The sequence below is a fragment of the Carettochelys insculpta genome, chromosome 16, assembly GCF_033958435.1.
Source record: "Carettochelys insculpta isolate YL-2023 chromosome 16, ASM3395843v1, whole genome shotgun sequence".
NCBI lineage: Eukaryota > Metazoa > Chordata > Testudines > Carettochelyidae > Carettochelys > Carettochelys insculpta.
In genome coordinates, this window is record NC_134152.1 from 21,470,841 (window position 1) to 21,483,299 (window position 12,459).

The following is a 12,459-nucleotide window of genomic DNA, read 5'->3' on the forward strand; positions in this document are numbered from 1 at the left end:
GGAAGGTTGCTGGGAGAAACACTCCCATCAACCTTTCCCCATGTAAATAGCCATCCCAGTCGACCGCTGATACGCAATTTTAGCTACACCAATTGCTTAGCTGAAATCAACTTATCAGTGGTCTACTGCTAGGTCTAGTATAAACACAGCTTCAGAGATCACACCTATTCTCCTCTTTTGAGTAGTCACTTCGACAGGTATGGTGAGAACACTGGCCTAGGATATAGGAGACTTGGCGTGACTGGGACCCTAGGGGGCCATGTTGGGTTTTTAATCAAATAGAGCTAACTGCAGAAGAAGGGGACAGACATTCCCCAAAATTCATGGACACTCCAATACTTAGATTTACCAAGCCAGCAGAAAACAGCTTCTACAATACCTTACAGGTTGCACAGAAGCCAGAACACCGTTTCCCTATGGAAACCCAGCCTTGGGCTTTAACCCAAATACCCAAGTCAGATATGATGATCACTGAAAGGCTACGGTTCCACTAGCAAGTTTTGCTGGTAAAACCCTGGTTTTGTCGACAAAACTCATGGAGCGCGCACACAAAGTGGGATTTGTTGACAGAATCTTGACAAAACTCAGCACTTTTGCTGGCAGTGTTCTACCTCAAAGCTTTGAGGCATAAAGTTGCTGTCAAAAGGTTCTGTTGACAACAAAGCTGTGTGGACGCTCTGGGGGGCCTTGCCCTGTCTGTTGAAACATCCAGAACAGTGGGCAGTGTTCTTCTGATTAGCTTTTGTGTGTGGCTGCACTCTGTCAACAGAAGTTTTGTAGGGAAATCTCCTCCAACAGTGACTTCTGCCACAGAGTGCTGTAGTGTAACCATAGCCAAAATCTCTCTCAGTGTATAAGGAAAATTCTACCAGTCCCAAATGTTTGGATACATTACCTCCCAAATTAATGGACAGTTCAGATCTACCCAAATACATACTTACAGCCCATTCTCATTAACTAAACTGAAATTCGTTTCAAAAAGAAGACTGCCCTGGTGAAAAGATCAGTATACATATAGAAGTGATTACAATTCTAAGATCAGTTTTATAGTAGAGATGGTGAGCTTTGTAAATGCAGACAGTTCTTTCAGAACTAGTCTGGAAGTTATAGTCCAGTGTTCATATTCAGGGAGATCTATGTGGAACGGGAGATCTCAGCCTTGCAACTCAAGCTTCCTCTGCAAAGCATCAAGAAGGTCTAACATGAAAGGATCCAGTCCTAAGAGCCTTTTGTACAGGTTTCTAGTGGCTTCGTGACTAAACTGCCCTGGATAACAAGCAGTCCTGTGGTACCCCACAGACTAACACGTTTATTAAGTCAAGAGGTTTTGTGGGTAAAACCCAGTTCACCAGAGGGAACCTTTGGTGTAACCTTCCGTTTCCCAAACTACACCAGCCACATGAATTTACATAAGGTGATTTATCCACTTAGCAGTTTAGCTTAAAATTTATCCATTTACATAAATTTATCCATTTATATAAGGTAATTTATCCATTTGCGCAGTTTAGCTCAAACTTTAAAGAGACATGGCCAATGACACTATTTCACCCAAGATCCATCTAAATCTTAATAGCACCGTTTGATCTCTGAGTCAATTGCTATAGTAATAGACAGGTACTGTCTATTTACATGGCTAATATCTAACAAGATACAAGTAAACACATATATGTAGTATCCCCTTTAATATCTGACAATACAGCTTTGTATAAGTTTGAGCCCATCTAGCACTGACAGGCCTTAATTACCATTTACGTGCTTTTCTCAAGTCTCTAAGGGTTGAATGGGTCAGTTAACCAGGGAGCTGCTTAACCCTTTCTGGTCATGTGCCACGCCTGGGTTCTATTCCTGGCTTGGCCTCTAGTCTGCTGGGAGGCATTGCAAAGGTCACTTCCCCTCTCTCGACGACATTTCTCCATCTGTAAAATGGGGTTGTGATACCAACAACCTTTGTAAATCACTTTTGAGATCTTATCCACATTCCCCGATGGAATTAGCTCTGAGGTAACACTACCATCACTGTGTCCCTGCTGTCTGTTTTTTTTTTTGTTTGTTTGTGTTTTTTTTTTTTTTGTTCACTTCGTGGCTCTGATGAAGTGAGTTGCAACTCATGAAAGCTTGTGCCATAATACAACTGTTAGTCTTTCAGATGCCACTGGACTCCTTGTTTTTGCTGAGGCACACTAACATGACTCTGACTGAACCTTTCAGATCTATTGATTGATGGCACAAGGTAAAAGCTAGATCAGGGTGAGCAAAGTTTTTACGTTTGGCCCTGCTTTTCATCCCTGCAATAATCAGCCCTGCCATATCTAACGTAATCTAAACCGATGGATATTTCGGTTATGTTCATAAGGGGGGCAAAAAAAACATTTTGGCATGTGTAACAAAATAAGTCTGTAGAATGTAAAAACTTTCATTAGCTGGCATATAAATGTGAATGCACAGACATAAAAACAAACCCAAACAGCAGAAATGTAGCTCTCTAAAGACTAACAGACTGATTTATTCCATGATGCACTTTTGTGGGGCAGACCCACTTCATCATATCAGTCTCATTTCCAATGCAGACTGACATTTAAATGGGAAAGTTGGCCACATTCGTGATAAATGTCAGTCTGTATTGGAAGTGAGATTGATCTGATGAAGTGGGCCTGTCCCACGAAAGTGCATCACGGAATAATGTAATTTTTAATGAGACGGATGAGCCTGAGACCCAGCAGCCCACCACAGGGAGCCCACCCCTCACTTTGTGCACCCCTGAGTTAGATGAAGATACTCTATTGCCTAAGGCCCATGGCTAATTAGCAATTGTTTGATTGCAGGAATCCCTGTCTGAAGTGACCTTAGAGGTTTCGAACCTTTCTCTGAAACAGAAAATTGCTCGTATTGCTGTTCATCTGATTGTTTGGGTGGCTTCCTTAGGAACAACAGCTGCTTGTTGTGCTGGTGTTTACTTCCTCTCAAGAAAAAACCTACAGGTAAGGACCTGGTTTGATGAACTGCTACCCTGAAAACACAGATTTCAATGATGGTATGCTGAACTCTTGAGAGCTTATGACTGTTCATGATTAAGGCTTGAAAGACAATAAGGCAGCAGAGGTGTTGCTTCTCCCACTACGTTTATATAATCTGTGATAACTTAATAACTAAACAGTCAAGGCTTAGGCAGCAGGAAGGGTTGCTTCATTTGTGCTAGGTGCTACAGGTTGAACTTCTCTATCCTGGAACTTTCTCGTCTGGTGTCATGGCTCCTTCCTCACTCTAGCAAGATAAATGCAGAAGTGGCGCCCAGCAAAAGTACCTACAGAACCTTATCTACCAGGTTTTGGTATAAACTTCCCCCCAAAAATCCTAAAAACCTTAGATTTTGGGGATAAAATTCGCTGCCACCACCCAAGTAATAATAAGGAAACCAGCGAGAGACTGCTTGGGAAATCTCAGCCCCAAAAGTAAAAAAAAAACCAGGACACAAACATTAACCAATACCAAGTTAATAAAAAGAAAAAGAGAGAACTTTTATTATTACAACAATATTCGTGTTGCAAGCCTCGTGACTAGATGGAAGAGTCACAAAGTAAAACACATGGGGAGTCTCCACCATGGGCCTAGAACTTAGTTACAAGGAGAGTAAAAGAACATTTCTAAAAAGTGCACAGACATCAGATCCCACTTCCCAAACCATAAAACAATAAAGTCTAATGGATCTATCTAAACTCTACTACTACTTACAGAAGATTGGAGGGCCTGTTCTTGGAGGGAGATATTCTGTGTCTCTCTCCCTCATGGCTGGAAAGAAGAAGAAAAAAGACAGAGAACAGAAGAAGGGAGGAGCCAAAATTCAATTCTTACCTACATTCCTATAGGCCAACCCCACCTGACTAAGGAGGTTAACCCTTTTACTCCCAGGCTGCTGGGTAACCCTCATGATCATGACATCTGGCAACATCCAGAATCCAGCATGATTTTAGTTAGTTGGAAGACCATTTATCATGAGTGTGGCCAACTTTCCTGGGGTCCCATAAAATTTGTTTATAGCAACAAGTCCGGGCTGTCAGCTTTCTGTTCTGTTATGTAGCTGTAGCTTACTCCTAAATGTCATCTTAGAGCCCAGAAAGCAGTGAAAATGTTGGTAAGGTGCTAGACAAGATTGACCTCCCATTGTCTGACAGGTTCTCTTGTCCAGCACCGGTCGTGTCCTGAGAGTGCTGGATAAGAGAGGTTCAACCTGTGTTGGTTGAACCTCTCCAATCTGGCACACTTTCATTTGGCAATATGCATTGTCCAGTGTGATTTTAATTAGCTGGATAACCACTTATCATGGGTGTGGACAAGATTCCTGTGATCACATAATGTTTATTTGCAGCCACCAGTGCTGACTCTGAGTATTATGGGCTGTTGTTTAGCTCTAATTTACCCCAAAGGTCTTGTAAGAGCCCAATAAGCAGTGAAAATGTTGGTAATGATTCTAGACAATATTGATCTCCTGTGGTTCAGCAAACTCCCTGGTTTGGCACCGATCGGGTCCTAGAAAGGTTCAAACTGAACAAAGAAAAACAACAAAAAGACAGAAAATGCTTTTTCCTACCTACCTCTTGTGCACTCAAAGGCCCTAGTACTGCACTCAGATCCGTGTGTGCCACCTCTTGCCTGTGTAGGTACAGGACTCCGTCCTAGTAGAGCTTCCTGCAGGATTGGCACAGGGAAGTGTAACAGCGCAGGTTAAAGCAGAGCCATGACTCTCCTAGAGAACGCAGGCAGTGCAGTGTACAAACTGTTCTGCGGAGATGCTCTTATGCTTCCTTTTTCTTTCCCTTCAAGCTTCTGGAAGGTAACAAAAGTGAGCTGGAAAATGAGGCTGCCACACTAGTTCTGCCCATTGCTGTGTCTCTCCTCAACCTCTTCGTCCCCTTCTGCTATGCCTTGTTTGGGCTCCTCGAGAAGTTCCAGTATCCCAGACATCAGCTCTATGTCACTGTTATCAGGTACCCAGCACCATTTTCTAATTAGCTGTACCAGCTGCCTCAGCTGGCTGCAATTTTTCTGCCTGCTGTGAGGCCCAGGAGTAGAGTCCCTGAGGCTGCTGCTCCATTCAGAAGACTTTCTGACTCCTCCTCCTAGGGCTGGCCGTTACATAAGTGGAGCTCACTACAGCGCCACAGCCTCAGTCAAGGCAAGTGTATTGCTTGCCTCTCCTCCATGCAGGGCTGGTCCAACTGTACAGGTGAACTAGGGGGTCTCCGAGGGCAACAGGCTTTAAGGAGCGCCAAAAAAAAACAGGCCAGTGGGAGTGGGGGGGTAAAGCCTGCAGGAGAATCCACCCCTGTGTTGCTGTTCCCTCAGCCGGGAGGCAGGGAAGGGGAACAGCAGCGCACAGATGGCAGTAAGCAGTGTCTCTTTCCCCTGCAACCAGGCAGAGCTGGCCATGCAGGGAGCAGTAGCACCAGCTCCCCTGTTGCTTCCCCATTATTGAATGCGGGGCACCAACGGCACTGTTTGCCTAGGGTGGCAAAACCCCTTGGACCAGCCCTGCTTCCACGCGTCTCCTGATAGCCTGGGCTTGGCTCAGCCTGTGGTGCAGATCCCAGTGAGGGGAAAAATAGACACTCCTCCGAGAGTGTCGTCTGGAGCTGGCCAAGTGGAGCCACGCGGTACTTTTAAAGCTGAGCGCCCTGGTGTAGGACTATCTCCAGTTACCGCTGCCTTTCTTCTGGGTGGAATTTCAGACCTCTCACTCACAGGGGGCTTCACAGAATTCAGCTCATTAGAAAAGAGTGATGTGCAATTAATGCCATCTCCCCTCCCCGCTTTAACAGGAGTCAATATAATTCCTATTTCTTTGCAGAAATATTCTTCTGAAAGTCTCAATAATTGGAATCCTCTGCTACTACTGGCTTAACGACGTGGCTACATCAGAGAAAGAGGTGAAGTTTTAATCACTTGTGTGTACAAATCTTTGCCATAACACATGAGGTCAGGAGTTAGCCTTAAACTACGTTCATAATATTTTACCTAACCATCAAGAAATATAGTAACAGAGAGGAAGAAATATGTGATCAGTGGAGGAAAAGCTGTATGAGCAGTAACAGACTGTTGGGATGAAATTGGCCTCAGTTCAGAGGGCTACTTGCAGCCTTCGACATTCTTCGGTTAGATCCAGGAGAAACAAATGTCTGGGATGGGGGGAAATCATATGACCTTATTCATCTAGTTTGGGTCAAAACTAGCTGGAGCTCACTGTGTAGGCAAAGACAATGATAAATTCTGTTGTACTGGGTCTGAGCATGTTTTTGAGCTACATCCTCATGTCAGGGGGATGGGTTGGCATCTTTCTGAGGGAGAGGGAACCTGGCTCAGACCCTTGTTCACTGTAGAGTCTCCTGGAGGGTTTTCTGTTGGTGTTTAAATGAGCTTTAGTTCGGGTTCTGAACGTTGATATACCAGACAAAGCTATTAGAATTAAATACTCTTTATTTTTCTCTCCAAAAGTGCTGGGAAAGCCTAGTTGGCCAAGATATCTACCGTCTCATTGTGGTTGACTTCATATTTTGCTTGCTTGGTTCTTTCTTTGGAGAATTTGTACGAAGGTGAGTACAATTTCTAGATTGCACTCCTAATTCATAGTTTGTCATTTATACTTGTATTTAGATTTTGGGTGCTTCACCCTATCTAGAATAACTCGTGGCTGAAATGAAAAACATTCTTTGGCTTCTGTCACACATGCGGCATATTCAAAAACATCAGTATTTTGCCAAACACAGATATGTTTATTCTTCCATTTGCGCCTAACTGATAAACAGTGCACATATTTGCATAATACAAGATTAATATAGTTCCGCATACAATTACTCATTATTGCCTGTATGTAGGAGTTGCTCTTAAAGATGGGTTGATGGTTCTACAGTTAATGATTTTGTGCCAATTTCAGAATCATTGGAACTAAATGTTGGAAAACACTTGGAGTGCCAGAATTTGATATTGCACGAAATGTTTTCGACTTAATCTACGCACAGACTTTGGCCTGGTAAGTGAGGCGGAGCAGCAGAGCTGTACGATATATTCAGGGAGCTGATGGAGGAGGTATCTGAGCCATTAGCTATCATCTTTGGAAAATCATGGGAGACAGGAGAGAGTCCAGAAGACTGGAAAGAGGCACATATAGTGCCCATCTATAAAAAGGGGAATAACAACAACTCAGGAAACTACAGACCAGTCAGTTTAGCTTCTGTGCCAGGAAAGATAATGGAACAAGTAATTAAGGAGATCATCTGCAGACACTTGGAAGGTGGTAAGCTGATAGGGAACAGCCAGCATGGATTTGCAAAGAACAAATCGCATCAAGCCAGTCTGATAGCTTTCTTTGATAGGATAACGAGCCTTGTGGATAAGGGCGATACAGTGGATGTGGTATACCTAGACTTTAGTAAGGCATTTGATATGGTCTCGCATGATATTTTTTATCAATAAAGCAGGCAAATACAACTGAGATGGGGCTACTATAAGATGGGTGCAAAACTGGCTGGATAACTGTACTCAGAGAGTAGTTATTAATGGTTCTCAATCTTGCTGGAAAAGTATAACAAGTGGGGTTCCGCAGGGGTCTGTACTGGGACCAGTTCTGTTCAATATCTTCATCAACAATTTAGATATTGGCATAGAAAGTACGCTTATTAAGTTTGCAGGTGATACCAAGCTAGGAGGGGTTCCAACTGCTTTGAAGAATTGGGTCAAAATTCAAAATGATCTAGACAAATTGGAGAAATGGTCTGAAGTAAACAAAACGAAGTTTAATAAAGACAAATGCAAAGTTCCTTCCAGTCGTAGCATTCTATGGTTCTATATTTGTGTCTATTCCTACACAGGCCTTAGGGAATAGCCTGGTGGTGATATTTGTGACGGATAAGGCTGTGGCAGAAAATTGCCCTAGGAGACCTCACTGAATTACATTTTAAGTAGCTTCGTTGTATTAAATGAATGGTTGATGTATTATTGTGGTCTGAAATTGTATATAACCTCTTGAGGGGAAAGTGAATGCAGATTCCCTACCTCTACTTATGTTAAAACCCAGGCCAGAGCTACATTTCTGGGACAAATAAATTTCGGATCTGCAGCTCCAGCTTCGTGGATTGTGTAGCTGAGGTCGATGTATCAGAAATCGATTTTTTTCTGACATCCTCACAGCGGGAGGTCAACGGGAGAAACTCTGCTGTTGACTTCCCTTACTCCTCACAACAGCGAGGAGTTCCAGGGTTGACAGTGGAGCCCTAATGGTCCGATTTAGCACCGTCTCACTCGGTGTGCTAAATTAAACCCCAGGAAATGGATTGTTGTCATGTCAGTCTTCTGATAAGTGTAGATGGAACCTCTGTCTTTTGAAGCGATGTGCTGGTTACCTCTTCTCGGAGTCTTTTGATCAAAGGCCCAAGCTGTACAATGGAAGGGCTAACCTATTCCGGAGTAGGCTAGTTCTGAGCTAAGGCTGTTACAAACTTGTAAGCACAGGAAAACCCTTTTGAGGGGTTGGAAGGACTGACTCTTAGCAGAGCCCTAGTTGGAGCTGGGGATGATATCTGGGGAATGGGGATGTTAACACTAATTAGCATGTATGTAGCATGTATTAGCATGTAGAGTCTTTTATTATTTTAATATGTTTTCATTATAAAGCTTTCACCTAAAAAATAAATGCATTTGCTTATAAAGAGCTGTGTAGTAACCTGTAATTGCTGGCAATCCACTAACCATAGCTTCAGCAAGAAGGCAAAGCACTGACAGAGCGTGGCCAGGCAGTCTGGCTTGCGAGGAATACCATAGACTTCATGTAGCACTTTAAAGACTAATAAAATAATTTATTTGGTGATGAGACCTACTTCTACGAAAGCTCATCACCTAATAAATTATTACGTTAGTCTTTAAAGTGCTACATGACTGCTGGTTTGGTTTGATAGAATACAGACTAACACGGCTGGCGATCTCTCTGTCACCATAGACTTCATGAGCGGTCTGGGGCTGCAGCACTCACTGTGGGGGAGGCGTGGGAACTAGCAGGTGCTTACCGCCCACCAGCTCCCCTCCCCTCCCCTCAGTGCTTCCCGCTTACTGTAATCAGCTATTTCACAGTATGCAAGCAGCTCTGGGAGAGAGGACAAGAGCTGGGGTGTGCTTGGGGCGGGGATGGGAAGAGGCAGGGCTTTGGGGGCAGAAGGGGGACTGCAGAGGTATGTGGGCAGGAAGGGGTGGGGTGAGTGTTTGAGGGAACGTGTCAGGTGGGGGCAGGGCCTGAGGTGGAGCAGGGGGCACATCCCCAGGGAAGGCAGCACCTATGAATAATACTGTGGAGGCAAAGGACTGGGCAGACTGGAAAAATGCCAGTCGGGAGGGACTGCAACATGTGTCTCTGCCCAAAAGAGAACAAAACAGGTATCATGTAGCACTTCAACGACTAAGAATGATTTATTAGGTGATTTATTATTGTTATTATTTTATTATTGTCACCTAATGAATCATTTTGTTAGTTTTTGAAGTGCTACGTGACTGCTGTTTTGTTCTGTTAGCATACAGACTAACACGGCTGCCTCTCTGTTACTGCCCAAAAGAAGCTATGGTTAGGAGTTGGGACCCTAGAGTGGTCCCTTGGTTGGTGAACCATGGAAAGGGAATACAGATGCATTTGCCCTTAACTGTGACCACATTTACAAGTTTTTGGTTAATGCAATGGTAAGAGAGACATTTTCACTTATCTTTTATTAAACTTGTAACTTCTAGGCACACCCATCCCGTTTTTTTGTCATTTCCCCCTTTCTGCAAAATTGAAATACAACTAATAACGTTGAATTTATGAAGGACCAACACAAAGTAGTTTTCTTTCTGGACACAACCTTGTGGGTGGTAAGAGGTGGTCGAAGTAGCATCCTGGATGTTTGATATTATGTCTTAGCTGCCTTAGTGAAGGAGTATTGCTATTGAAACTTTTCTGATATCAAATGGTATTAGTACTAGGGGAAAGGAATCTGTCTGACGAGTGACAGAATAAGAAAGAGAATTGTTTTCCAGTTTCTAAGTGATATTGCAAGAATAGATAACTACAAAATTAAATATAATTTTGAAAAGGCTAATTTATCCTAGATATGTGCTTTTATTGGTATATATAACTATATTATAAGAGAGAACTTCATCCAAATGTAGTCTGTGATGGTCTGCTTTCTCACCAAGCTGTAAAAATTGAAGACTGAGTTCTCATACATTTTTGATGGTTTTGCTCCCCTACATTTTTTTTCTTTCAGGATTGGCATCTTCTTTGCACCTTTAATGCCGGTCATGCAGATTATATCATTTTTTATAATATTTTATGTAAAAAAGGTAAGGAACTTTATATTCTCTCCTTCAAGAACCATGAACCCTAACTAGTCTTGCTTCTCAGAAAGACTACATTCTTACCTGAGCTTTTTTGGAGCAGAGTGGAAGCTGCTGTTTCTCAGAACAATGGATAATTACTTCCAGTATCATTCAAGGCTTCTGAATCTATTTCTTGCCTCTGTAGAAAAAGTTCTTTTGGGGCCAAAAAGAGAGGTGAAGGACAAAGTTTGTTAGGTGGAGAGAATGAAGAAGTGAAATGAGAGCGTGGGTTGGTGTGATGTGATATGCACACACACCAGCCAGAATTGTTAGCTGCTCAACTGTTGTGTGCATGACTGTACTGTTTTCAATACTTGAACACTTATGTGTCTACAGAACAGGAGCCACCACTGCAGCTGTGATGTTGTGATGTATCTACATTGACAGGAGTTCTTCTGTTGACTTGTAGGTTATCCACCTCCCCAAGCGGTAGTGCTACGTTAGTGGAATAACTATTTCAGCGACATAGCAACATCTATATTGGGGGCAATTCAGCTTAACAGTGGGGCTTGGGTGTGAATTTTTTTCATACCGCTGAGCAACACCACTAGATTAATCTAAATTTTAAGTATAGCCCAGGCCTGAGGCATGTGGGAGAAGTTTACTTCTGCAGAGTCCTTCTCAAACTCCACACATATTAAATGTTTTGTGATCTTGAAAGTAGAGTTGTACCATTGATCAAAACCCATTTTGGGTTCAGGTAAAGTGTCCCTTGGCCTGGCTTTCAAAATCCTGAGCACCAGAATACAGTTTTTTTCTCACCATTTGCAATACTTGGCTTTATAACGATGGGGTTGATAGAACACATATTTAAAGGGTATATAACACAATTCCGTCTCTGTGTGTGTGCATCTTTTTTTAAAGGTCAGTCTGATGATGAATTGTCAGCCACCTCGCAAAGTCTGGAGGGCTTCTCAGATGACAACTCTCTTCATTTTTCTGCTGTTTTTCCCTTCCTTTACGGGAGTCCTGTCTGTAATGGGGGTCACTATCTGGAGGTAGGAAAGAGCCTCAGCATTCAGTCTTCACTGTCTCTAAAATGAATTACAACACCCTGATTAGAAACTCCAAACAGGATGGAGATATTTTAATACCTACTAAAGAGAATTCCTGTTTTTCTAGGCTTGAAATCATTGCTTCTGCTAAGGGCTTCTCCACTTCATGTTCTTACTAAAAATCTTAACAAAATACTCATATATAACAGTGAGTTGGGGAAATGAGGTGCTGCGGTTTTTACTAGCATGCATGGTGCATCGAGGAAAACAATGGTTTCTTGTGTTCATAAATTTACTCCAAAATGTGTGCATCTTCTACTATGGCAATTAACTCATCGTAACTAGATAGAGATTGGCACCTAAAAGACAGTGCTGCCCACTGTGGGGGGGCGCAGGGCGTGTGGGTCTTATGTCTCTGCTCACATAGACAGTTGGGCCCATGTTATTGGCTGAGGAGTCACTAGTGTAAAAACTGCTTGCTGTCTCTCGAGAAGACCTAGAACTGTGTGGCAATGGGTGGAATTAACCCACAGGTGAAGCTACAGAGGCCCAGAAGAAAAGAACTAGCACTTCTAAATATATAATAAACTACAAACTTCCTCTTTTTTTTCCAGGCGGACGCCTTCAAAACAGTGTGGCCCGTTCCAAGGCTTGAGCTCCGTAATTGATGTTTTTTCTGGGTGGATACACACATTGGACAGTTATCCTGGTTCAAAATGGGTGGGGTGGATTTATCACAACTTAATTGGAAGCGTGCATTTCTTCTTCATCCTCAGCGTCCTCGTCCTGTAAGTGTCCAAGAGGGCAGGGCTGTCCTTGCTGGAGGGGAGGTGGAGCAAGCTCACAGCCCCCCCCCCCTTAATCTCCCACCCTGGTGCCCTCATTACCTAGGGTACAGGGTGGGTGGCAGCCGCAGGAAGTTGCCTCCCTCTGCCCTTTCCTCAGCATTCACCATGTGGCACTCCGCCATGCCCTCCCGGCCTGCTGAGCCCCGCTTCCCCACAGGTTCTGCGTCGTGAGTGCTGGGGAAGGCAGAGGGAAGGTGACGTCCTGCGAGGCCACCTGCCCCTGGTAA

The 12,459-nt window shown here is 43.4% G+C and overlaps 1 protein-coding gene across 3 annotated transcripts in view; it reads left to right on the plus strand.

Moving 5' to 3' along the window:
- The window catches only part of TMC5 (transmembrane channel like 5), a 57,442-nt gene that overhangs the window by 29,805 nt on the left and 15,178 nt on the right, over positions 1–12,459 (plus strand). For all 3 annotated transcript variants that reach the window (XM_075010503.1, XM_075010506.1, XM_075010505.1), the window contains 8 exons: positions 2,823–2,978; positions 4,819–4,982; positions 5,843–5,921; positions 6,487–6,584; positions 6,926–7,021; positions 10,278–10,353; positions 11,254–11,387; positions 11,999–12,172. In XM_075010503.1, coding sequence (XP_074866604.1) covers positions 2,823–2,978; positions 4,819–4,982; positions 5,843–5,921; positions 6,487–6,584; positions 6,926–7,021; positions 10,278–10,353; positions 11,254–11,387; positions 11,999–12,172 — 977 coding nt within the window. The remainder of the gene's footprint in view (positions 1–2,822; positions 2,979–4,818; positions 4,983–5,842; positions 5,922–6,486; positions 6,585–6,925; positions 7,022–10,277; positions 10,354–11,253; positions 11,388–11,998; positions 12,173–12,459) is intronic.